The following is a 22120-nucleotide window of genomic DNA, read 5'->3' as shown; positions in this document are numbered from 1 at the left end:
TTATCCTGACGGAGCAGGCATAGGGCCAGTTGTGTTGTTTCACGCTGGCCAGTGTCTGTGTTGTGGCTTTATTTGTGGTGTATCCTTGGTGCTATCAGCACTCCACCCCATCCCTGTCAGTTTATTGCTGCTATCCATGGTCTTCCCTGGCTGCTCACCCTCCCCTGCCCTGCTGCACAGATACTGCTCTTCTAATGCCTGCTTTGCCTGTTCTCCCGCTGCCTTCACAACATGCATGCCCCCGTTGTGCTCTGTGCACACCAGGGTGATGTTTCCTTTGCGGTTCCCGGCAGCAAGTTTGCAGTGGTTGTGGAGAGTGTTGTGTTGGATATTTGGGGATATTGGGTGCTGATTCTGAGGTCCTTTGTACAGATACTGGAGCTATTCAAAGCAGGTTGTTCCCTGGGAGCATGTGAGGGATGTCTCCCCACCTGTGCACAGAAGGGACTTTTGGGCTGGGGAAACCAGCCCTCGATCTGGTAGAGCAGGATTTATGCGAGCACCACAGCTAAAGGGGCCACCAAAGCAGCACTTTGGCATTAGAGACCTAACCCTTCCTCTGGCACTGGGTGCCTGCAGGTCATGAGCGAGTGCTGACCTGAATCAAAACTCCTCTTCCTCCTCTCCTGTAGGAATACATCCGCCTGCTGCAGCCATGGTGCCACGTGAACATGGGCTCCTGCTGCTTCATGATGGGCAGGTGCTACCTTGTTATGGGTGAGGGACACAAGGTAAGGCCCTCGTCTCCTCTGGTGCTGCCTACCTCAGGGGTCTGGGGCATTTTCCTTTGGGAGGGAGGAGGTGCACAAGTAGGGCCAGCCTTGTTTCTGCTGGGGTGAGTCAGGAAACATCCTTGAGGTCTGCTTCCTTTGGGCAAAGAATGGGGTTGGAGCTGGGCAGCGGGATCTGCTCTTGGGAAAGTTCTCGTTAGCTTGAGGCCAGCAGGACCAGTACACTGGAGCTAAAACAAGTAGCACTGTCCTCTTGCTGGTACAGCAGGGCTGGTCAGTCCCGCAAGGGAGCACACAAGCTGTTTTCTGGTCTGCTTCTAGGCTTTGGACTGTTTCTGCCAAGCTGCATCAGAGGTGGGAAGAGAAGAGTTCTTGGACAGGCTAATCCAGCCTGAGGAGGGTGAGGTGGTCTCCACTCCACGCCTGCAGTACTACAACAAGGTACAGCTGAGCCAGCCCCCTACATGCTCCTGGCCAAGTAAACTGGCACCAAGTTGTTCCACGCAGATACTGCTTGGAAAGAGAATTCCTGCTTGGTCCCCGGCTTTCAGAGAAGTGACTTGAGGCTCAGAAAACATGCTTTTTTGGGGGGGGAGGTGAAATCTCAGTGTAGTCAGTTTACTTTCCTTGAGGGCTGCTGATGAGGTGACTACAGTGTGAAAGCTAGGTACTTTCCACCTATTAGTTTTCTAATAGCAGAGGACTTTATTATCCAGCAGAAAAAGGCAGGGTGAGATCCAGCAGCTGGAGACAGAAGCCAGACACGTCCAGGCTAGATGTAAGGTGCTGCTTAAGGGCAAGGTTATTAAGCTTTGAGGCAAATCACGAATAATGTCTTTAAATTGAGATAAGATCTTTCTTCTTGCGTAATACCATGGTTAAGACAGGCTGCAAGATTAGACCTAGGCTCATTGTAAGGAATTCCCTGATTTTAAACTCCAGAAAGCACAAGGAGTTGTCAGGTGCCCTTGGAGGGGGAACTTCTCTCACTAATACAGGTGCATGTGTGCTTGGGAACAGAATAGTTTACCTCACTGTTGTAGGGGTTTACTGTAACTGTCAGTGCTAAAATGTTTCAGAAAACTGATACGTGCAGAGATGAATCCTCCAGAAAAGCCCATAGCCTGGACCTGTTGTGCTGGGGTTCAGATCTCTGCAACTTACCAAATCTTTCCTGTTTCCAGTCTAGTTGCTTAGAAACATTGGTAAAATTTTTTAAACTGCTCTTATGGTTAGTAGGGGCAGGAGTAGCTCTTTAAAAAAAAAAACAAACTCTCACTAGCCCGACCCGTTCTTCAGTACTGCTGTGGCCAGCACTAGAGTATTGTCTTCTCCAGGTTCTGCGCTTGTTGGACATGGTGGGTTTACCGGAGCTGGTCATCCAGCTGGCTACCTTGGCTATCATGGAATCAGCGGATGACTGGAGAAGTCAGGTACAGGTCACTTTTTTGCATCAAGATGTTCTCTTGGGGAGCTTACACAGGAATTCCTTTCTTGAGTTTTATAACTCAAAACATGTTGGTTTGTGCTCTTTGGTGTTTTCAGGCTACTTTGAGAACTTGCATCTTCAAACATCACTTGGATTTGGGACACAACAGTGAAGCATATGTAGCCTTAACACAAAACCCAGATCCCAGCAGGTAGGTGACAGTTTTATGCCTTCATGTTCACTTGTCTCTGAGGTCCTTGTACCAATTTTTCCATCAAACTGAAAGGAAGATGACGCTTTAGGGTAGAACGTGGCTGCTGTGTTAGGAGGTATTGTTTAGTATGTGTAAAGGTGTGTTTGATGAAGCACACTTCATTTTTGTAAGGACAGGTGGCACTGGCACTAGCTCAAAGGAAGAAACTGGGGGGGAAGTTGATTCAGGGAGGAGCCAGAAGAATGGCTAAAGGTTCACATGCGGCATTGTATGTTGAAAAGCTTTAGGAATCCTGTTAGTTTAATAAAGAAAAGACTTGGGGTTGAAATTTCAGTATGAGTACCATGTGGGAGGTGACCTGGGTAGAGGAAGCTTCACCCTAGCAGAGGAGGATGTGGTGAGCTGGAATAGATGTTTAGAGGAGAAGCAGGAATGCATTTTAATTGAGGCTGAAGAAAATCTTACCAAATACAGCTGAGGGAGGTAGACTGCCCTCCTGAGAGACCTTTGCGGAGGATCTCTCCTGACCAGGGTCTCACTTCCCAGCAGAGGCGAAGTCTGAAGGGACTTCTTCGTTCTAATCCAGAAAAAAAAAAACCCACGGAGCTTATCGCAAAGCAGCGCGTTCCTGGCTTAAAGCCTGCATCCTGGAGATGGGTTTGTTCCCGCTTCTCCAGAACGTTTGCGCTTCTCTCCACAGGCAGCTGGACTGTCTGCGCCAGCTAGTGGTAGTTCTCTGTGAGCGCTCCCAGCTCCAGGACCTGGTGGAGTTCCCCTATGTCAACCTTCATAACGAGGTAATCTGCCTGCGCTGGGAAGCAGCAGGGCACAACCGCTCTGTTTAAAGGGATTGTCGACCCACTGGAGCTTCTGTATGCTGCAGGTCGTGGGGATCATCGAATCGCATGCTCGAGCAGTGGACCTGATGACCCACAATTACTACGAGCTGCTGTACGCTTTCCACATTTACCGCCACAACTACCGCAAGGGTAAGGCTCGGGGTGGACACGTAACAGCCCGCCTGGCCTGGGATGCTGCCTCACCTCCCGCTGCCGGGTGGCCTGCCTGGCTTTTGGCTGATGTGTTCCCCTTCTCTCCTCAGCTGGAACAGTGATGTTTGAATACGGCATGCGCCTGGGCAGGGAGGTGCGGACACTCAGAGGGCTCCAGAAACAAGGAAACTGTTTCCTCGCTGCTATTAACTGCTTACGGCTGATCCGCCCAGAGTACGCCTGGATAGTGCAGCCAGCTTCTGGAGCTGTGGTAGGAAACGCTGAGCTTACTACGAAGCCTCTGACCTGAGCTATTGACTGTGGGGGCACTTAGAGGTGTACATCTGGGAAGGAGCTTCCAAAATCCTTTCCGATGTGAACAGAGGCATTGGCCGCCTTAATCTGCTACTCTCATCTTCTTGGCCAGCTTGTGCAGAATTGTCTCGCCCCACTCAATGGAGACATCAGTCCTGTCTGCCAGCCTTGTCTCATTGACCCTCTCTGGAGCAGGGTGGAAGCAGGACAGCTTTTGGGAGGGGGCTGCAGATATATGTGGGAATATATCACCTTTTGTTGAAGAAGTGAATTTTTGGGGGGAATCTAAACAGCCAGAATACCAGTGAAAAAGAGAATTGCTGTAACATGGTTTGTGTTTCAAATCTGTTTGCGGGGAGGGGGGTGGCTGTAGCCTGATCAGCTAGCGCTGTGCCGTGTTTCTGATAGCCAGAGATAATGTAACCTGAACTGCCAAGTGGTTGTAATGGCTTTTCTGATTCAAATCAAGGCTTGAAATGGAGAGCTGGTGTTGGGGCTGTAATGTATTGAGGCAACTTGTCCTTTGGAAACCAGGTGGGCATGAACCCTCTTTCTGCTTTTTCCTGCAAGTACGAACGTCCTGGAGCATCCCCGAAGAGAAGCTACGATGGGGAGTGCACGGCTGTTCCAAGTAAGCGCCTAGTCCTGGTACTTCCAATGTCTCTTGTGTTTCCACAGCCTCTGCCCTGGCCTCAGAGCTCTGCTGCTCCTGTGTGAGCTAGGAGATGGCTCAGTGCAGCTCTTGCCTCTGTCAGTTCAGTAATTTGGGGGGTTGTAAGGTAATGTAACTCTCCCAGTGTTGCAATATGCTGCCATGTAACATCTATTCCCCCTGGAGCTTTTGTGCACACTCCTCTGCAGTTTGATGTTTTGTCAGCACTTTTGCTTCCAGTGGAAATAACTTGTAATTAAAAAAAAAAAAACAACACACCTTTGTGAGACAATTTCTAGTTGTTCAAGACTTTTGTTACTTGTGCTTTTGGAAACCCTGCTTGCTGGGAAGGTCTCTGCTCTGCCTGTGTCTACCAAAGCACAGGATGATGGGGTCAGGTTAGACTTGAAATCCTCAGCATAACAGTACAGAAATTTAAGGTCAGGTATTTTTAAAGCAATTACTTCTGAATGAGCTCTTTTGTAGCATATGCCAGGCAGTCAGAGCAGCAGCTGCTACCCAGCGTTAGGTAACATCTCTAATAGAGGAGTGGGAGGTTTTCAACAAGGAGATAGGCACAGTTCAAGGTGGCGTGGAAGGGGCAGCAGAACCTGACCCCTCCTTTGGTGCTTTCTGTGATACAACTCCTCTTAGGAGGGCAGAGGGGTGTAGGTATTTTGCATGATGCCCAAAGAGCCCTTTGTGTCCATCTGTTACAGCAACTCGACAAATTGAGATTCTTGAGCTGGAGGATTTGGAGAAGGAGTGTGTGTTGGCCCGGATCCGGCTGACTCTGGTGCAGCATGACCTGTCAACAGCAGCTGTGGCAGGTAAGAGAGACACAGCGCAGCCGCCTCTCACTTCCCCTGAGGTTTTTGCTAGTTATGGCGCTTTCAGTTGTAGCTCAGAAGAGGAAGCAGCAATTTTGTTCTGACCCAGAGACAAACCCAGGAGCTGGCAGGGACTGTTTGGTTCTCTCTAGCATGAAGTCTCACCACCAAGTTTGGCAGCTTTGGAGAGGCAGATCAAGGGAACCAGTTTTAAGGTTTCAACCATTTTTTGGCTTTGCTGAGCTCTAGTAGTGGTCTGCAGCCTGGGGCTGGGGTTGAGCTCCTGTGTTGGGACAAAAAGACATCTTTTTGTCTTGCTGGAAATTCCCCCAGAGGAAGCAGAATTAGAAAGCCCTAGAAAAAACAGTTACTGCAAGACTACTTTTTGTCCTGGACGATGCAGCTTCACGACACAGCATTAGCTTATCAAAATGGTTCCTTGTTGGGGAACGGAAAGCTGCAACTCTCCCACCCTGGCCCTTTAGGTATGTTCTGCCACTCTTATCAGAGTTATACAACATGTACACATTTTTCCCCTTTAAGTGTCAGGAGGAGATGACTTCCCAGTAAGGGATTGCAGGGAAAGGATTGAACAGCTCGTTTGAGGGCACACTGGAGATGCAGGGAGCCAAGTGTCACAGTTTCATCTCTCCTCCTGCCACTGCCCCTCCTGCCTGCGCTGGCAGAGCTGAGCTGATGCCTTGTTCACTTGGATACAGGCCTGCTGCGCCAGTGACAAGGCTGTCCCCTCCCTAGTCACCTAAACAGCAGCAGCACTTGGCTATGGGCTGTATGTTGCTGCCTGCATCCCTCCAGCTGGTGCCTGATCAGGGACAGCTCCATGGGTCACTGTGGCTCTGTGCAGTCCCTCCATGGGTGGCTCCTGGGCTCAGGAGGTGTTCCTGAGGCCAAGAAAGCCTCTAGCCATGCGATGAGAAGTACTGCTGCAGGGGTTTTTACGCTGAGTGGTTGTCACGGTGCTGTTGTAGCTCTGCTGCTGAATTGCATGGGGTCAGGCCCCAGTAAGCACTGGTGTGTGATTGGGGGAGGCATTTACCTGGCCCTGCTTCCCTGCAGGCAACTCTACACCTGAGGAAACGGTTGCTCTCCTGGTCCGGGCCGGCCTCTTTGACACTGCCATCACTCTGTGCCAAACATTCAAGCTGCCCTTGACGCCCATCTTTGAGGGACTCACTTTCAAGTACGTGGCGAGCTTCTCCTCCCTGCCTTGGGTGACGTGCAGCTGGAGACAGGCGCTGCTTGCAGGGTGCAGCTTGCAGCTCCCCAGGGTCAGAAGCCAGCGCTGTCCCGACCTGTCTGCTCGCCGTGGCTGCTAGGGCTGTGCTCGGCCACGGCAGCTGCTGGCGTAGTGGTTTTGGGGTGGAACTTGCTCTTCATGCCTGAAAAGGAAGAATAAGGGAGCCTTGCTGAGCAGGTGGGGATGGGGGAGAGATTGCTCCCTGGTCTCAGAGAGCTGGCATCTGACAGTCACAGTGAGATGTTGACAGATTTGTTCAAGCTGCTGAGCAGCTTTCAAATAGCAGTTGGCAGAGCACTTGCTCTCCCGTCTGATCTTTGTGCTGCCATTTGCTCTCACGCCTCATCTCTGACCACAGGATTCCTCTTCTCCTTTGCCTCTCTGCGCTCCCAGAGGATGCGTTGTGCCTGTGGAGTCATTCAGGAGCGCTGCTGCGACCTGTTCCTGAGGCTGGATGCACAGAGGGCAGCTCTTGCCCCCCAAGCTCAGGCCCTAAAGCTTGCTAACATCAGAGACATTATTAATTCCTCCCTGGCAGCTAGAGCAGCTTAGAAATCGCTCTTAATAGCCTTCTATTCCTGCCAAGCCAGCTAATTCGTAGCTGTTGCTTAGGAATAGTCCTGCGAGGGGTGGCTTTGATGCTGGCAGCTGTGGCGAGGCTGGGTGAAAGGGCTGGACTCTAAAGGCACCCACTTCTGTTGCACTGCTCTGTCTTGCAGGTGTATTAAGCTGCAGCTGGGAGGGGAGGCAGCACAGGCAGAGGCCTGGGACTGGCTGGCAGCAAACGAGCTCTCCGCTCTGGTTACCACCAAGGAGTCCAGGTAGGTCCTTGTCTGCGGGGGAGAAGAGCAGAGCTGCTTGGTGTGGGAATGAGCGTTAAAGCCTTGCAGGAATCCAGAGGGTCGTGGGTTCACAAAACCCACGTAAAGCAGACCTGTGGGACTGGGATGTTGGGAGAGCCATGCTTCCGTGCTTTCCCCAGCCTGCTGTACTCGGCACACCCCACTTGGCTGGGCCTCGAGCGCAGACATTGAACCCCGGCAGTGGGACAGGTCCCCTGGAGCCACACCATGGCCTCACAGGCAGTAGCAGGGGCTGCTGGCACAGGTTCTGAGGGGAAATGTTGCCTTGCAGTGCCACAGATGAAGCCTGGCGGCTGCTGTCATCCTATTTGGAGCGGTACCCATCCCAGAACAGCCTGTACCATCGCTGCGTCATCAACAAGCTCTTGGCTCACGGGATACCGCTGCCCAACTGGCTCATTAACAGCTACAAGGTGAGAACAGGGAGAGGGTCATTGCTCAGCACGTACTGCTTGCAGCCAAATAACCCTAGCCGTGCCAGAGCTGCCCCATCACCTTTGCTTTGCCAGGCACCTCCTGGCTGCAAGCTTTGCCCTACCTTCCTGTTCCCAGCTCCAGGAGTCTGTGCTGGATGCTTTGTGCCTGTCACTGAGGCTCAGAGCAGGTTCCTCTCAGCATCGTGATGGCTCCTGGGCATGTTCCCTGGCTGACGTTTCCCTCTTTGCTTGCAGAAGGTGGATGCTGCCGAGCTGTTGCGTCTCTATCTGAATTATGATTTGCTGGAGGAGGCTGTGGATTTGGTCCTGGAATATGTAGATGCTGTGCTGGGCAAAGGGCACCGGTACTTCGGAATCGAGGTGAGCTCGCCTGCAGCGTGGGGATGTGGTGGACTGTTCCTTGGGGCGGATCCTGCTTGGGGTTTGGGTATCATGCACGTGACTTGCATGACGGTGGTTCCAGAAGTGAGGTGTGGATAACCCCCCCCAGGGGAGAGGGGACCTCTTAGTGGGACCAGTAGGACAAGTGGGTGCCAGGACATGGTGGCTGAGAGTTCTTCCTTGCCGTGGCTGTGAGGAGTCTCTGCCGCAAGCACATTACGATGCAAGGGTTCCTCTCCCCTCAGTTCCCGCTGTCCGCCACGTCCCCCATGGTGTGGCTGCCCTACACCGCCATCGACCAGCTGCTCCAGGCGCTGCGGGAGAGCACCACCAACCACTACAACGTTGTGGTAGGTACAGCTGTGCAGCGAAAAGGGGCAAGGGGGCTTGTAAACACCCTGCGGAGGGGCCTGAAGGGTGGCAGGGAGCACCACAAAGTGCCCTATGCCTGCTCCTGCCTGAGGAGAAGGAAAATGGGAACTGGGTGTGGGACGGGGTGGGAGCCCTCGTTTCTGACACCTGCTCTGCCCCTCACCCAGCTGTATCAGAAGCTGCACGACAAGATGGAGGACTACCAGCAGAAGGTCAGCATGGCCACCCGGGATCACCTCTACCGCCGCAACTAGCAGCAGCCCTGTTGCCTGCAGGCCCCCTCCTGCCCCAGGACAGCGCCTCCTCAAGGTGACGTCCCTGGGAGGTGACACCGTCCCACCCTGCACTGCCTCAGCCAGTGGTGTGCTGGTTTTACTCATTTTTTCTGTAAGGGTCTGGTCTGGGGAGGTGGAGTGCACCTTTGGCACAGCACTCACCTTGCTGTCCCTGTCCCTTCTGGGGGTGGGGGATGATCGGTGGCTAACAGAGCTCTGGGCTGCAGCCGTCGCCAGGACCGTCCCCTCGTGCTTATCCTGTACCATACACAGCAGGTTTTGGCATTTCTTTTATTTATTGTTGTGGTTTTGGATGGACTTTAATAAAAGCAAAGTGTTATTACAGGTCTGCGTCTGGCTGGCTGCACCCCTGGGAGCACAGCGGGGGTTTCGGCGGGCTGTAGGGCTTCTCTCCCTGGGATTCTGCACGTACAGCCCTTGCTTACAGGGAGCTCCCTGTAGGACTGTGCTACAGGGCAGACTGGAGCTCTAGGGCCCAGGGGCAGGGCTGTGCTCCACAGCGGTGGTGTGCCCTATGGCGGAGGGTGGCACCTCGCTATAGGGCCGAGGGCAGCACTGTGCTGTGGGGCAGGATGGAGCTGTCAGCCTGAGGGGCAGGGCGCTATAGGGTACCCAAGAGTTGTAGCCCCTTGGAGTAGCACTATGCTATAGGACAAGCCAGGGCTGTGGCCCGGGAGGGCAGCGTTGTGCTATAGGCTGCCCTATATCCTAAGAGCTGCCCTGTGCGGCTGTATCATAAAGGAGCAGCACCATCACGTAGGGCCGGACGGGGCTGTAGGCTCAAGAGACACCCCGGGGCGGGCTGTAGGGCAGCCCTGGGCTATAGGGCAGGGTGGGGGTCTCCATGGCGGGGGCTTTGGAGCAGGACGGGGGTTCCCCAGTGCTGGGGGGCGCTCCCTGGGGCAGGAATGAGGGGGAGGCTGTCTCTGGAGAAGGGTGGGGGGCTTTGGAGCAGAAGCGGGGCTCCCTGGGGCAGGATGGAGGGGTACCTCCATGCCGGGAGGGAGGGTCGCCGCAGCAGGGCCGGTAAGCGCGAGGCGCCCGGCCCCGCCCCCCGCCCGCCCGGCTCCGCCCCGGCCCCGCGCATGCGCCGCCGCCGCCTGAGGCGCCGCTCCCGCCGCCGCCGCCATGGGGAAGAAGTCCCGCGCCGCGCCGGGCCGCCGGCCCATCCTGCAGCTCTCCCCGCCCGGGCCCCGCCGCGACGAGGCGCCGGCGGCCGAGGGGGCTGACTCGGGCTCCGAGCAGGGTAACGGGGGGGGCGCTGTGCCCGGGGGGGGGGGCGGGGGCGCTTTGTTGGCGGGGCGCGGCCTGGCGCAGGCCTCGGCGCGGCCTCCTCGTAGCGCTGCGGCCTGCTGGCGGCACCGGGAGGCCGGGGCCCTGCCGCCCCCCGCCCCCCCCCCCCTAACGGCTTTTCCCCCGCAGACGAGCCCGAGGCGGTGGCCGAGCCCCCCCGCAGCACACCCAACCCGCCGCCCCCCGCTCCCGCCGCCGTCAAGCCCACAGGTACGGGACCCCCGGGGGGGCGGGGGGGGGGTAGGGAAGGAGCGCCCCCCCGCCCAGTGCTCATCGAAAACCGGGATTTTCCTCCTAAATGCCGCTCTCTGGAGGGGCTGCGGTTGCTCGCCCCTTAAACCTTTTTTTTTGAAGCATCTGACCGCCCCCCCTTCAAATTATTTTTTTTAGGCGGGCACAGCCAACCCCTTCCTACGCAATCTCTGTTCGGGGTGGGATTATCTCTTTTTTAATCATCTTGCATTTTTTTCTGAGGGATGTGATTGTTCCTCCTTAAGTACCTTTTTTTAATTTATTATTGGGGCAGCATGATTGCCTTCTTTAAGTGCTTTTTTGTCTGGGGGATGGGGGCGATCCTCCCCCCCGGTTTTGGGGGGAGCAGGGTTATTGCTCCCACTGCACCGTGCGTGGGGTGGTGGGAAACTGCCCCCACGGGCCCCCCCAAGGCGTTTGCAAAGGGGAGGTGAATTCCTGCCTTAAAAAATTATTTAGGAGGTGTTTTTCCACCCTGCGTATTTTTATCTGGGGGAAGAAGTGATTTTATTTTGTCTTTTACTATTATTGCCTATTACTAGCTCTTGAATGAAATTAATACCAATTCAATAATTAAAATTTTAATATTTTAGGGAGCAGTGACTCCCCTCTTTGGTTTGCAGGCAGGATATGATATTCCCCCCCCCCCAGTCTTTTTTCAGCGATAGTGGAGCATTTTTTTTTCCCTCCTGGCATTGTTCTGTTGGTTTATTTTCCCCCCAGGAGAGTATTTCCCACCCCGGTGTGGTCGGGGGGCTGGTCCCCCCCTGGTTTTGGGGGTCAGGAGATGTCCCTGTGGATGTTTTGAAGAGGGAGGGGCAGCGTTTATTCCTGAACGCTCATGGGAGGGGGTGCCCACCCCCTCCAGCTGGCATTGCCGCTCCCTGGGGGGCTGCTCCCCCCTTGCAGGACTGGGGCAATGGCAGGACCACCCAGAGCGGGGGGGGGGGGGGGGGCAGGTCCACTTCCCTGTGGTGGCAGCAGGAGCCTCGCTGCCTGCACTGGTGGCTCCTGGGTGTGTGTGCCACACTGTGCCTCCCCTTTGCTGAGGGTCTGCTGCTCCCTTCTCCCCCTGTGGCCAGGAGGCTTGTGCCTGCTCGGCGCCTACGCAGACAGCGATGATGAGGAGGGTGAAACCCCGGAGAAGTCAGCCCGTTCCGCGGACGCGAATGGCAATAATTCGTCAGACATTGACAGCACGCTGGCAAACTTCCTGGCGGTTAGTGCGGCACCAGGGGTGTGGAGGGGAGAAGGGTGCAGGGGGTTTCCTCCCTGGGAGGGAGCGGGGTGGTGGGGAGAGGGTGGCTTCACAGCCTGAGACATTGTCCCCTGCTGATAAGTGCCTTCGCTCTGCTTTTGCGTCCGCTGGGATTTGATGTTCACGTCGGGATGTTGTGTTCGCAGGAGATCGATGCCATCACGGCACCTCCGCAGCCTGCCGAGCCCAGCGCTGCCACCACCTCCTCCTCCGCACCGCCCCCCACGCCTCCCCGCCCAGAGCCGAAGGAGTCGGGCTCGGGCCAGTCCTCCAGCACTGCCAACGGCGCGGGCTCTGCACCAGCGCCAGAGTGGCAATATGACACCCAGTGCTCGCTGGCGGGAGGTGAGCACCTCACCCGTCCCAGCCAGGTGGGCTGCACCTATCTTGGGGGGCTCCTGACCCTCACTTTGCTGCCCAAAGGGAGCCGAGGGTGGTGAGGAATGGTTGTCTCCAGGGAAAAGGGGGGTGACAACGGCCTGGGGGACCAATCCTGTTCGCGGTGGGACACAGGCTATGCACATCCCCTGGGTGACGGCCTGTCCTTGTCCCCCCGGCAGTGGGGGAGCTGGAGATGGGCGACTGGCAGGAGGTGTGGGACGAGAACACCGGCTGTTACTATTACTGGAACACCCAGAGCAACGAGGTGACCTGGGAGCTGCCACAGTACCTGGCAACGCAGGTCCAGGGCCTGCAGCACTACCAGCACAGGTGAGTGAGACCCCAGGCCTGCGAGGGGAAGCACTGGAACGTTGTCCCCATGCCCACCCTTCACTCCCTTCTCTCTTCCTCAGCAGCACCGTGGCAGGCACCAACGGCAGCTTCGTAGCAACTGCCGAGCTGTACCCCCAGGAGAAGGGGGCCGCCCCAGGCAGCATTGGCCGTGGGGCCAGCCTCACCAAGCGGGAGGTGAAGAAGGTCAGTCAGATGGGCCAGGCAGTGGCTTTTGGTTGTGATGGGGCTTGTAGGTGCCCTTTTGGGCTTCTCTGGCAGCGAGTGGGTCACTCTGCTCCCATTTGCAGCTCAAAGAGGGGCCCCATCAGCACGGGTTTGCTGCTTGGGGAAGGTGTGGGTCTGGGGCGAGGAGCAGGGAGCAGTGGCCACTGCCGGAAAGTTCGCGTGGTTGCTGCCAGAAAGCTCACGCAGCAGCTGCCGGAAATCTCACACAGGCTTTGACCTGCAGGAAGTGAACGAAGGTGTGCAGGCCCTCTCCAACAGTGAGGAGGAGAAGAAGGGGGTGGCTGCAGCCCTCCTGGCCCCGCTTCTGCCTGACGTGGTGAAGGAGGAAGAGGAGCGCTGGAGGAGAAAGGTGATCTGTAAAGAGGAGGTCGAGCCGCCCCCAGAAGAGGAGGTGAAAGCAGAAGAGGTGGCGGCTGCCCCTGAAGAGCCAGAGGCTGGCAGGGATCCCCTGGAAGACACGCTGCAGGAGGATCTGTGCAGCGTGGTGCAGTCAGGGGAGAGCGCTGAGGAAGAGGAGGAGCAAGACACCCTCGAGCTGGAGATGGTGCTGGAGAGAAAGAAGGTAAGGGAAAATACTTTTGTTACAGGAATGAGGCCTCACATGCAGGGAAGGAATAGCTGGAAATAAACTGGGAGCAGCAGATGTTCCCATCTCCTGCCTCCTTTGGAAGAATGACACTGCATTTCCAGTGCTGCTCCTATATGGGCGTGGAGTCCTTATAGGTCTGGGCGCCGATCAGCTGCAGTTTCATATGGATGCTCTGCTGGCGTGTCAGCAGCCATTGGCAAACAAATTCTTGCTCATCTTTGCTGCTGTTAACACCATGCCCCAACTAGAGCAGCCGTTTGCTCTTCTTTCACGGGTGACTTGTAGCCACGGCTGCTCCTCAGGGGAGGTTCAGGTCCCTGAAGTGCCGCTTGCTGTTGTGTGTCTCTGCAGGCAGAGCTGCGCGCCTTGGAGGAAGGCGATGGCAGTGTTTCGGGCTCCAGCCCACTGTCTGATGGCAGCCAGTCGGCCTCACAGGATGCAACCCGCAGGCTGGCCTCCAAGCGAGGGAAATGGAAACTGTTTGTTGGAGCCACCAGCCCTGAATCTGCGAGTCGAGGCTCCAGCAAAACGGGCCGGGAGAGCCCGGAAGCAGGAGAAGCAGGTAATTGGAAAGGCTCCCTTCGGAGGGAGGAGTGGGTGTTCGGAAAGGCCACAGCCCTCCCCCACCGGGGTCTTCTTTCCCCGAAGATGTGCGGGGTGCCTGCCCGCAGAGCCCCGTGCAGCATGTAGAGAAGCCAGGGCAGGCAGTGAGGTACGTGTGCTGGGTAGGGGACAGGCCTGGAGGGTGGCAGTCACCAGTGTCACACACATCAAGCTCACAGGCCGGCAGCATGAGCCTCACGGGCTCAGGGCAGCATGGGGATGAGCTGGTGCTCAAGCAGTTTCTCTCCTTTATCTTAATTAAAGAGCATAAACAGGAGAGTGCCCCTGTTCAACACTTTTGTCAGGAAAATGAGCAGGGGAGTGCCTGTACTTGACACTGTTATCAAGAGAAGGAACGCAGAAGTGTGGTAATGGCCACTTCACATCCACCGCCTTCCGCTTTCCTCCTGACGTTACAAATCTTAACCCTGGCGGTACATGGGGAACTGTTACCTTCCTCTTTTAAAGTTCTGGTTTTAAGCTGCCTGGTAAGAGTTGCCAAATCAGGCAGCCAAGGTGTTCCCCAAGAGCCATTCCGGCTCTGCACTTGTTGGTGTGTAGGAAACGTAAAGCAGGACCTCGCTGCAAGGAAGACCTGGTTCACGTAGGGTGTTTGATACTGGGTGTGTGTGGGATGCATCACCCGAGCAATAACAACCCCTCAGCGGAGCGCGTGTGCCTGTTGGCGCTCCGCTTTCCTGTGGTGCAGCACAGGTCTTTCAGAGACGGTTGACAAATACATGAGGAGCAGTTCAACGGATGTCGCAGAGCATCGTATAAATTTATTGCCTTGGGGAAATCATGTGATTGCAGCTGTTAGCGCTTTGCTGCAGCCTGTGCTTTGCTGCCTGTACTGACATTCCTGTCCTCCCCAGCCCCTCCAGAGCCATGCTCCCCGAAACACACTGGCCGAGGTGTTTGAGGGAGCAGCCCGTGCCTGCCAGCCCCGGCACTTCCAGATGTGCCAGTCCCTCCCTGGTGCAAGGTTTGATTCCAGCCACCTGCCTCATGGCAAAGAGGGAGGCAGCACAGAAGGCTGGCTGAATGAGGGATAACTGCTTTTCCCAGGAAAAAAAATGGTACAGAAGTGCCCTGAGCCTTCAGCAGACTGCCCTCAGCCTTCAGCAGACTGCCCCAAAACGGGTCTGACGTGGCCCTAACTCGCACTGGCTCCGGCAGAGCTGTGAGCTGGGTGGCCTGGCTAGGGTTAAGTGATTGATGTTTGTCCAGGGTGACACTGGGGGATGGTTTCCCCCCTTGCGACTTGCAGGCTTTCGAGCAGAACATCCCTGGAGCCAGCTCTTCCCATTGGTGCCTGGTTACCTGGGGAACAGGAAGCTGTTACTCTTAAAATAAACGCCAAATAAACCCAAAGTTGAGCACCCAGCTGCCAGAGGGTGACTGAGGGAACTGTCCTGCCCTTGGGTGCCAGAACACACCAGGAATGTGTTTTTTTTTCCCTCCGAGGGCTTTAGTAGTCCCTTGCAAAACTTTCTTCCCTGGAAATTGTCACTTGGACAGTGAATTAGTCACAGCTGTTCTGTGATGCGACACAGGCAAAACCTTATGGTCTTGACAGCTTTTTGGGAGCTCTTCAGTCTTTGGTAATTGTCTCAACTAATACCCAGTACCTTTTCTTGACAGATTATTAAACTGTCAGAGTTTAATGACTGCCTGCCTGGCAGTTAGTTCTTCATGCTACCTTGAGCCCCTGTGCTCCAGGCTGTTCCTTCTTCCTGCCCTTGTGCTGTAGCAGCTGTAATTCACTGCGTCCCGCACTGTCCTGGAAGGACCCCCACCATCACAACACAGAGGCAGTGACCTTCTCCTTTTTGATTTCAGGCTCTTGTCGCCAGCTTCTGTAGGAAAGAGGCCTCAGCTCTTTCCCCACCGTGTCCTGCATCGGCTTTGGCTCCCTAGCATGGTGTCTCCAGCTGGCTGTTGGCAGTGCCGTGGCAGTGGTGGGAGAAGGGCTGACTTGTTGTTTCTTCTCCTGCAGCAGCGAGCACAGAAGCAGCTGATGCAAATTCAGACAAAGAGGCAGAGCCTGAGGAACCCCAGGAGAAAGCAAAAGCCCAAGTGGCACCAAAAATAGAAGAGGAGGAGCAGGACCTAAAGGTACAGAGATGCAGAGATGCATGTCAGTGAGATCCATCTCAGCTCGCGTAAGGGATGCGGCTGGGCGCTTGGCTGCTCTCCCAGGGGCTCGCCATGCCGCTGGCAGCGCGGAGTGACGTGCTGGCTCTCTCAGCCACCTCTGCCCAGGGGATGCCACCAGCCAGGGACGCCTCAGCTTTGGGCTGTGGGTTTGGCTCAGCTGCAGTGACCTTGTCCCCCTCCGCACTGCCGGTGTGACGGCTCCATACCCCTGCTGAAGCTGTAAACCTTAGATCCCAGTGTGGCTGCGAGAACAGCTTGCCCGGGCCAGTTGGGCCGGCATCTCTGCAGCCTGGCATCCTGTCTCCAGCAGGAGCCAGCAGAAAAGGCTTGAAAGTGTTCTTTTTTAAAAAAAAAAAAATTAATAAAAAGGGGGGTGTGGGGACATAAAGACTGAGCCCTGGGTCTTGTTGTGAAGGAGAGCAAACACTGTTGTCTTGACTTTCTTTTCACCAATAACGATATTACAGTCCTCTGGCACGCACCTGTTCAGTTGTCCCGTTTCCAGGCTGAAGACTCCTCGTCCGTAATATCTGTTTCTGGAGGCTGCCGGTACCTGTTGCTGTGCCCTTCGCCCGGCATTACTTTTTGCAGTTGTTAGATGCAAACTGGGGAAGCCCTGGGGATTCCTGCAGTGTTGTGCTGATGTTTTCTTTTCTGAGCCTTGATTTGCTCTTTCTGGCTGCGGCTGAACGACTCCCAGAGCCCCTTCCTGAGCCGTAGTAGTGACACGCAGAGCTACAGGCTCTGGGTGATAGCTCCACAGAGTGGTAGGGGAGATCTTTTCTATTTGTCCTTCTGATTTTCTGGTCGTTGGTTACTGCGAGATCTCCTACAGTGTTAATTTTGGCTCTGGAGTAATTTTGTTTCATTCGCAAACATTATCACTTCTCTGTGTCAGATGGTTTACAGATGGAGAATCACTGGCTTGTGGTGGAAACCTGTAGCAAAAGCTGACCTCTGGCCCTGCCTTTGTTTCCCACCACTTAATCATTTTTCCAGTGTGAAAGGGAAGGGCTTTGTTGTTGTCCTCATGATGGATTTAGTGTATCTCTCATAAGAAGAACTCTTTAACAGAGTTTTGAGATGTGACATTCCCTGCCCAGAACCACTGAGCCTCCCTCAGCATAGCATCTACATGAGGCTTGTCTGATTTTCTAAATTTATTTAAAAAAAAAAAAAAAAAGCCTGCAGCAGGACCACGCTTGTTGGCTGCGGTGCCCCAGATGGCTGCCAAAAGCCCTTTAAGCTGTTACGTTTGCTGTCCCCTTTTCTCCCGGTACTGGCGGTGCTCTGTGACGGACTGTGTGCTGTAGCGTGGTGCTTTCCCATGCAGGATCCCTTTAGAGCTGTTGGAGGAATCCCGTCTCCTTGGGTAATTGGTACCGTTTGCTTCATCGGTTTGGGGTAATCTCTCTTATGCCGGCTCTCTGGTTTGCAGGAGATCCACCGGGTCCTCCGCTGCGAAGTCACCCTCTGCTGTGGGATCTTCCCTGACTTCTCTGTAGCCATGTTAACTCGGGAATTCATTTCCCTGCCTCAGGCTTCCCTAACGCTGCTTGTCTGTCTGGCCTGGCCCCCTCTCTGGAGACAGATGCTGCTTGTCAGCTTTGGGGAATTTCCAAAGCCTCTTCTGAACAGTGAAGGGGGGAAAAAAAATAATTTTTAGAGCCCTCCTTAAAGCAATTGTGATGCCACTTGCAGGCGTCCCCATTTCTGCTCTAGATCGCTTTCCAGCTTGTGGCGGCTCTCATGCAGGTCCCCTCAGTCAGGGGGGCTGACAGGGGGATCCCCCTGTCCCCGTGCAGTGCCAGAGTTGAAGGTTTTGCTCCTGTAGGACGCCGGGGTTAACAGTGGTCGCTGTGGGCCGGCCTGAATCTTAACATGGATAAAGTTTCTGCTCCAGGAGTAAATCCAGAGCTGTTACCCGTTTCCTGAGCTTTCCAGCTAGTTCCTCCAGAAAGCAACGATTTACAAAGCCTGAAATTATATCCTGGCCCGTTTCCTTTGGGAAATGTTTGAAGTATCTAGTATAACGCTCTGCCCTGGCAATTGCTCTGCTGTAGCTCCAGAGCTGGAGCACCAAAGCAGACCAAGCCCCTACCCTCCTTCAGCTGGTGTGAAGCGGGTGGCGGTGCTGAGAAGCACTGGGGGCCATGGCTGGGCATAGGGCAAGGTCCGCACGAAGGAGCTGGGGTTTGCCAGCACCTCCTGCTGCTACACAGGAGGTCTCATCCTGCCACTCTGTCCCTGGGGTGCAGGAAGTAGCGGGGCTTAAAGGAGGGGGTGGCACGTCCTAGTCCCACCAGGCTGAGGGGCCACGGGCAGTCCTGAGTCTCGTTTGCCGGGGATGGCCTCGAGCTGTGGGGCCGCCGCCGCCCGGTGATGCTACCTGAGGGCAGCTCTTTACTCTCCCCTTTCTCCCTGGCAGTTTCAGATCGGAGAGCTGGCAAACACTCTGACTAGTAAATTGGAGTTCCTGGGCATCAACAGACAATCTATCTCCAACTTCCACATGTTGCTGTTGCAGACAGAGGTAACCGAGCCTTCGCCCCTCGCTCCGGCCTTCTGTTCCGAAGCGGATCAAATACTGTCCGCCGTTTGAGCGCCGAGGGCCGCTGCTGCGTGAACCTCGTGGCCGCGGCAGCGCGGCACCACGCCGTGTGCCCACTCACCCACCTCCTGCAGGGCCCTTCCTCCGCGCGGGGAGAGCATGGCTTTGCACGGAGGCGGTGTCTTCCTCCTGGCCCCCCCGAGTCCCGTGCCGTAAGGGAACCTCCCAGACCTCGAGTCCTGTCTCGAGGGCCGCTTGCAGCCTCCCTCAACGGCTTCCCCCGGTTCTTGCCCTCTAGACCCGCATTGCAGACTGGCGAGAAGGTGCTCTCAATGGAAACTACCTCAAACGCAAACTCCAAGACGCAGCCGAACAGCTAAAACAATACGAAATAAACGCCACCCCTAAAGGCTGGTCCTGCCACTGGGACAGGTACGCGCTCTCCTACCTTTCTCACCTTTCATCTCTGACATCTCAGACATGATTTGTGACCATCACCACCTGACGACGTGGCGCCGTCCCTCTGGGAGACTGAGAGCAGCTTCTGTTAGCAGTGCTGGGCAGGCAGAGCAACGTCCGGCACTCACAGAGTTTGGGCCAGCCACCAAACTGGAGGATCCAAACGGAGTGCTCAGTGCTTTGAGACGGAGCTGATTCCCTGATCGGACAGAGCTGGTTGCCACTCTTGCGAGTGTAAAGCGCTGTGGAGGGCGGGCCTGGGGGGTCGCGCATGCGAGAGCTCTGTGAACTTTGCAGGATCTCTGGATCACCTCTTCTGACCAACAGCTCTGACAAAGGACAAACTTCAACTCATCGACGGAATGAAGAACAAGATTTCTGTCTCCTGCCAGCAGGTCAGACCCAAACATTTCTTTGTCTATTTGGCTTTCTTGATTAATTTTCCTTTGTTTGAAATCTTTGCTCTTTTGTTTTTCAGCTCCCAGATCCGCTCCCTCTCTCTAGCATTCACTGTGTGTTTGACACCAAGAGTATCATAAAAGCGACCTCCACGCACCACGGGGTAGGGGGGCAGCCGCTTCTCTCCATTGGGCTGTTCCCCGGTGCCTCTTCTTGGAGGGCGACTTTCAGCCAAGGTGGCGGCTGAAAGTCCTGGTGCTAGCGAGACGTCGCTCTGCCGCACGCTGGCCTGCTTTCTCAGCCCTCCCCTCCCTCGGAGCGGGGGGCTCAGGGCGACGTTCACGCAGCCAGCAATGCAAATAGCTTTGAGCGAGCCAGCTCGGGCCTCTCCTGCCTCTGTCCTCAAAGTTGTTTGTTGTGTTTGGGAGAGCGGCAGCCCTGCTGCAGAGGGTCTTCCCTGCGAGAGCGCACCGCTGTCGTGGGCAGGCCCGCCTCGGAGTGTCGGTGGCGGGGAAGGGAATCTAAAGCCTCCTTCTCTTTCTTGTGATTTAGGGAGCATAGACGCTATTTCTATGTTAACGAGCGCTCAGGAGAGTCGCAATGGGAGTTCCCCGACGGGGAGGACGAAGAGGAGGGACAGCGGACCACCGACAGAAAAGCCGACGGTCCTCCTAAACCACCTCCAAAAGACAAGGGAGAGCGCGCCGAGGACCCCGCCGAGCGCCCCGCAGGTACAGCGAGGGGCAGGAAGGGGGGGGTCACTGCGGCTGGGGGGGTCCTGGCCCTGAAACGGGAGTGCTGGGGCGCCTCACCAAGCGCTAGAGCAGTACAGGGTGGCACTGGCCTCCCTCCCTGGGCACTTCGTGGTGGCTTTAGCGAAACTGGGACGAGCACCACTCCCCCGTCCCAGCTGTCCCCATCGGTTTTAGGCATTGCAGCGGCACCGCGGAAGGCAGGGGGCAGCTCATCGGTCAAGCCGGTGGCCTGAGCTCTGCCTGCCCGCTCCCAGGCAGGGCCCTGGCAGGGAGGCAGCAGGCAGGAGCAGGCAGCGCGGTCCGTAGCGTGGGTTTTCAAGCCTGTGTCAATATGTATTCTTCAGGCTCCCTTTGTAAAGAATCCTTCTCAGGCCAAGTTCCTGCTACGTCTCTCATGCCGCTCACTCCATTTTGGACTCTGCTTCAGTCCTCTGTCCCGGTACTCCAACCTCCCTTGCCTTTGGAAATGCCTCCGCCGCCTCCGCCTCCACCGGACTCGCCCCCGCCGCCACCCCCACCGCCCCCGCCTCCCGGAGAAGACGGTGAGATCCAGGAAGTGGAGATGGAAGATGAGGGGGGCGAGGAGCCACCCGCCCCAGGAACGGAGGAAGACGCTCCCCTGAAGCCTCTCCTGCGCCCAGCTGCCAGCAGCAGCCAGGTGAGCAGTGGTCCAGCAGCCGGGCGAAGCTGGGGCTCGGTCATGTCCCACCACCCCATGCCTGGCGCCTGTGGGGCATGGAGGGGGGTCGTTCGGCCAGACCTCAGGGCCGTGTCCGCCCTGGCTCAGCACTGACATTGGCGCTCTCTTCCAGGGTGCCGTTGAACCGGGCCCGGCCCCGCTGCTCTCCACCAAGCCTCAGAAGAGGAAAGCCGTGGAGATGAGCCCGGGGCTGATGCAGCGAACGGCCACCATCGGCAGCTGCCCCGTCATCTACAGCCAGCCCCTGATGGCCGCCGGCAAGTACCAGCCTGCAGCCGTGCCCCTCGCCTCCCTGAGGCCGCGCCAGCGGCTGCAGGGTGAGATCCAGGGCCGCCCCAACCTCCGCATGGCGCCAGGCCACGCCGGCCCTCAGCCCACCGCGCTGGGCCTGCAGTCCAGCTACCTGGGTGTGACGGCACCCGCCGCGCCTTCTGTCATGAGCTATTCGGAGTGCGCCGCTCCGGTCAGCCTGGCTGCTGCCGCCGTGCAGCCGGCCCCGGCACGAGGAGCCCTGCCCGCTGCCAGCACCACCGAGCAGCCGCCACCCCCACCGCCCCCCCAGACGCCCCCACCTCCTGCCCCCAAGGCACCGCCACCGGAGAAGGAGAAGCCGAGGAAGGGGCGGAAGGACAAGGTAAGCGGGTAACTTGTGCCCATCCTTTGGGGGGTGCTGGGCACCCTCTCCTCCCTTTCCAGCCGCCCTCACCGCAGCCTGTTGCATTTCTGGCACAGGGCAAGAAGGGCAAGACAAAGATGCCATCACTGGTGAAGAAGTGGCAGAGCATCCAGCGGGAGCTGGACGAGGAGGAGAATTCCAGCTCCAGTGAGGAGGACCGGGAGACCACTGCCCAGCGGCGCATTGAGGAGTGGAAGCAGCAGCAGCTGATGAGGTATGAGCCCCAGGAGGCTGCCCCAGCTGCCCTTGCCTGTGGCGCTTTGCCTGGCTTGGCGCTTCCTGGGGGCCTTTTCCTTGTCCTCCATAAAGGCAGGGGGTGCAGATCCGCATCTTGGGCAGGGCAGGGGGCGCAGGAGGGCAGTGGGGAGCATCGCCTCACACCACCCGGGCACTGACACCCCACTTTGTCCCTGCAGTGGCATGGCAGAGAGGAATGCCAACTTCGAGGCACTGCCAGAGGACTGGCGAGCGCGGCTGAAGCGGAGGAAAACTGCGTCGAGCACATGAGGTGTGCACCGCACACTTTGTTGGTTTTTTTTTTTTACAGATGTACAGTTCAGAGCCCTTCACTTGACCGTTGTCCAATAAATTGTAGCAGTTTGGGATGTACTGTCTGGTTGAGTGGGGCTGTTCTTGCCCCTGCCACGGGGCCAGGGGCAGTTCAGGGCTGGTGTGCGTGTTGGCCCTGGCTCAGG

General features: G+C 56.5%; 2 protein-coding genes across 8 annotated transcripts in view; both read left to right on the top strand.

Annotated features, from left to right (window-relative positions):
* NUP160 (nucleoporin 160) overlaps nucleotides 1–9094 on the top strand; it is a 28763-nt gene extending 19669 nt beyond the window's left edge. The window contains exons 21-35 of one of the 3 annotated variants that reach the window (XM_056353444.1): nucleotides 633–731; nucleotides 1053–1172; nucleotides 2069–2164; nucleotides 2277–2371; nucleotides 3075–3171; nucleotides 3258–3363; nucleotides 3477–3637; nucleotides 4252–4312; nucleotides 5053–5163; nucleotides 6241–6364; nucleotides 7141–7242; nucleotides 7556–7697; nucleotides 7956–8081; nucleotides 8348–8452; nucleotides 8642–9094. In XM_056353444.1, the coding sequence (XP_056209419.1) occupies nucleotides 633–731; nucleotides 1053–1172; nucleotides 2069–2164; nucleotides 2277–2371; nucleotides 3075–3171; nucleotides 3258–3363; nucleotides 3477–3637; nucleotides 4252–4312; nucleotides 5053–5163; nucleotides 6241–6364; nucleotides 7141–7242; nucleotides 7556–7697; nucleotides 7956–8081; nucleotides 8348–8452; nucleotides 8642–8728 (1632 nt within the window). In that variant the 3' untranslated portion in view covers nucleotides 8729–9094. Of the gene's footprint in view, nucleotides 1–632; nucleotides 732–1052; nucleotides 1173–2068; nucleotides 2165–2276; nucleotides 2372–3074; nucleotides 3172–3257; nucleotides 3364–3476; nucleotides 3638–4215; nucleotides 4313–5052; nucleotides 5164–5230; nucleotides 6220–6240; nucleotides 6365–7140; nucleotides 7243–7555; nucleotides 7698–7955; nucleotides 8082–8347; nucleotides 8453–8641 lie in introns of those variants that run through there. The other 2 variants (XM_056353443.1, XM_056353445.1) reach the window with 2 other exon arrangements.
* Nucleotides 9095–9857: 763 nt separating this feature from the next.
* Nucleotides 9858–22034, top strand: FNBP4 (formin binding protein 4). 5 transcript variants are annotated; one of them, XM_056353474.1, is made up of 17 exons: nucleotides 9858–10016; nucleotides 10193–10273; nucleotides 11398–11534; nucleotides 11720–11918; nucleotides 12134–12284; nucleotides 12371–12491; nucleotides 12757–13095; nucleotides 13474–13684; nucleotides 15725–15843; nucleotides 18314–18418; nucleotides 18735–18868; nucleotides 19193–19290; nucleotides 19847–20025; nucleotides 20477–20707; nucleotides 20862–21383; nucleotides 21482–21639; nucleotides 21842–22034. In XM_056353474.1, the coding sequence occupies exons 1-17, from the start codon at nucleotides 9899–9901 to the stop codon at nucleotides 21930–21932; spliced, it is 2994 nt and encodes a 997-aa protein (XP_056209449.1). In that variant the 5' UTR covers nucleotides 9858–9898; the 3' UTR covers nucleotides 21933–22034. The 5 variants fall into 5 exon arrangements, with proteins under 5 accessions (XP_056209449.1, XP_056209450.1, XP_056209448.1 ...); XM_056353475.1 differs by having other exon boundaries at nucleotides 12368–12491; nucleotides 15728–15843; XM_056353473.1 differs by having other exon boundaries at nucleotides 12368–12491.
* Nucleotides 22035–22120: the final 86 nt, after the last annotated feature.

Source organism: Falco biarmicus, chromosome 10 (genome assembly GCF_023638135.1).
Source record: "Falco biarmicus isolate bFalBia1 chromosome 10, bFalBia1.pri, whole genome shotgun sequence".
Taxonomy (NCBI): Eukaryota; Metazoa; Chordata; class Aves; order Falconiformes; family Falconidae; genus Falco; species Falco biarmicus.
This window is presented reverse-complemented; position numbering and strand designations above follow the sequence as displayed.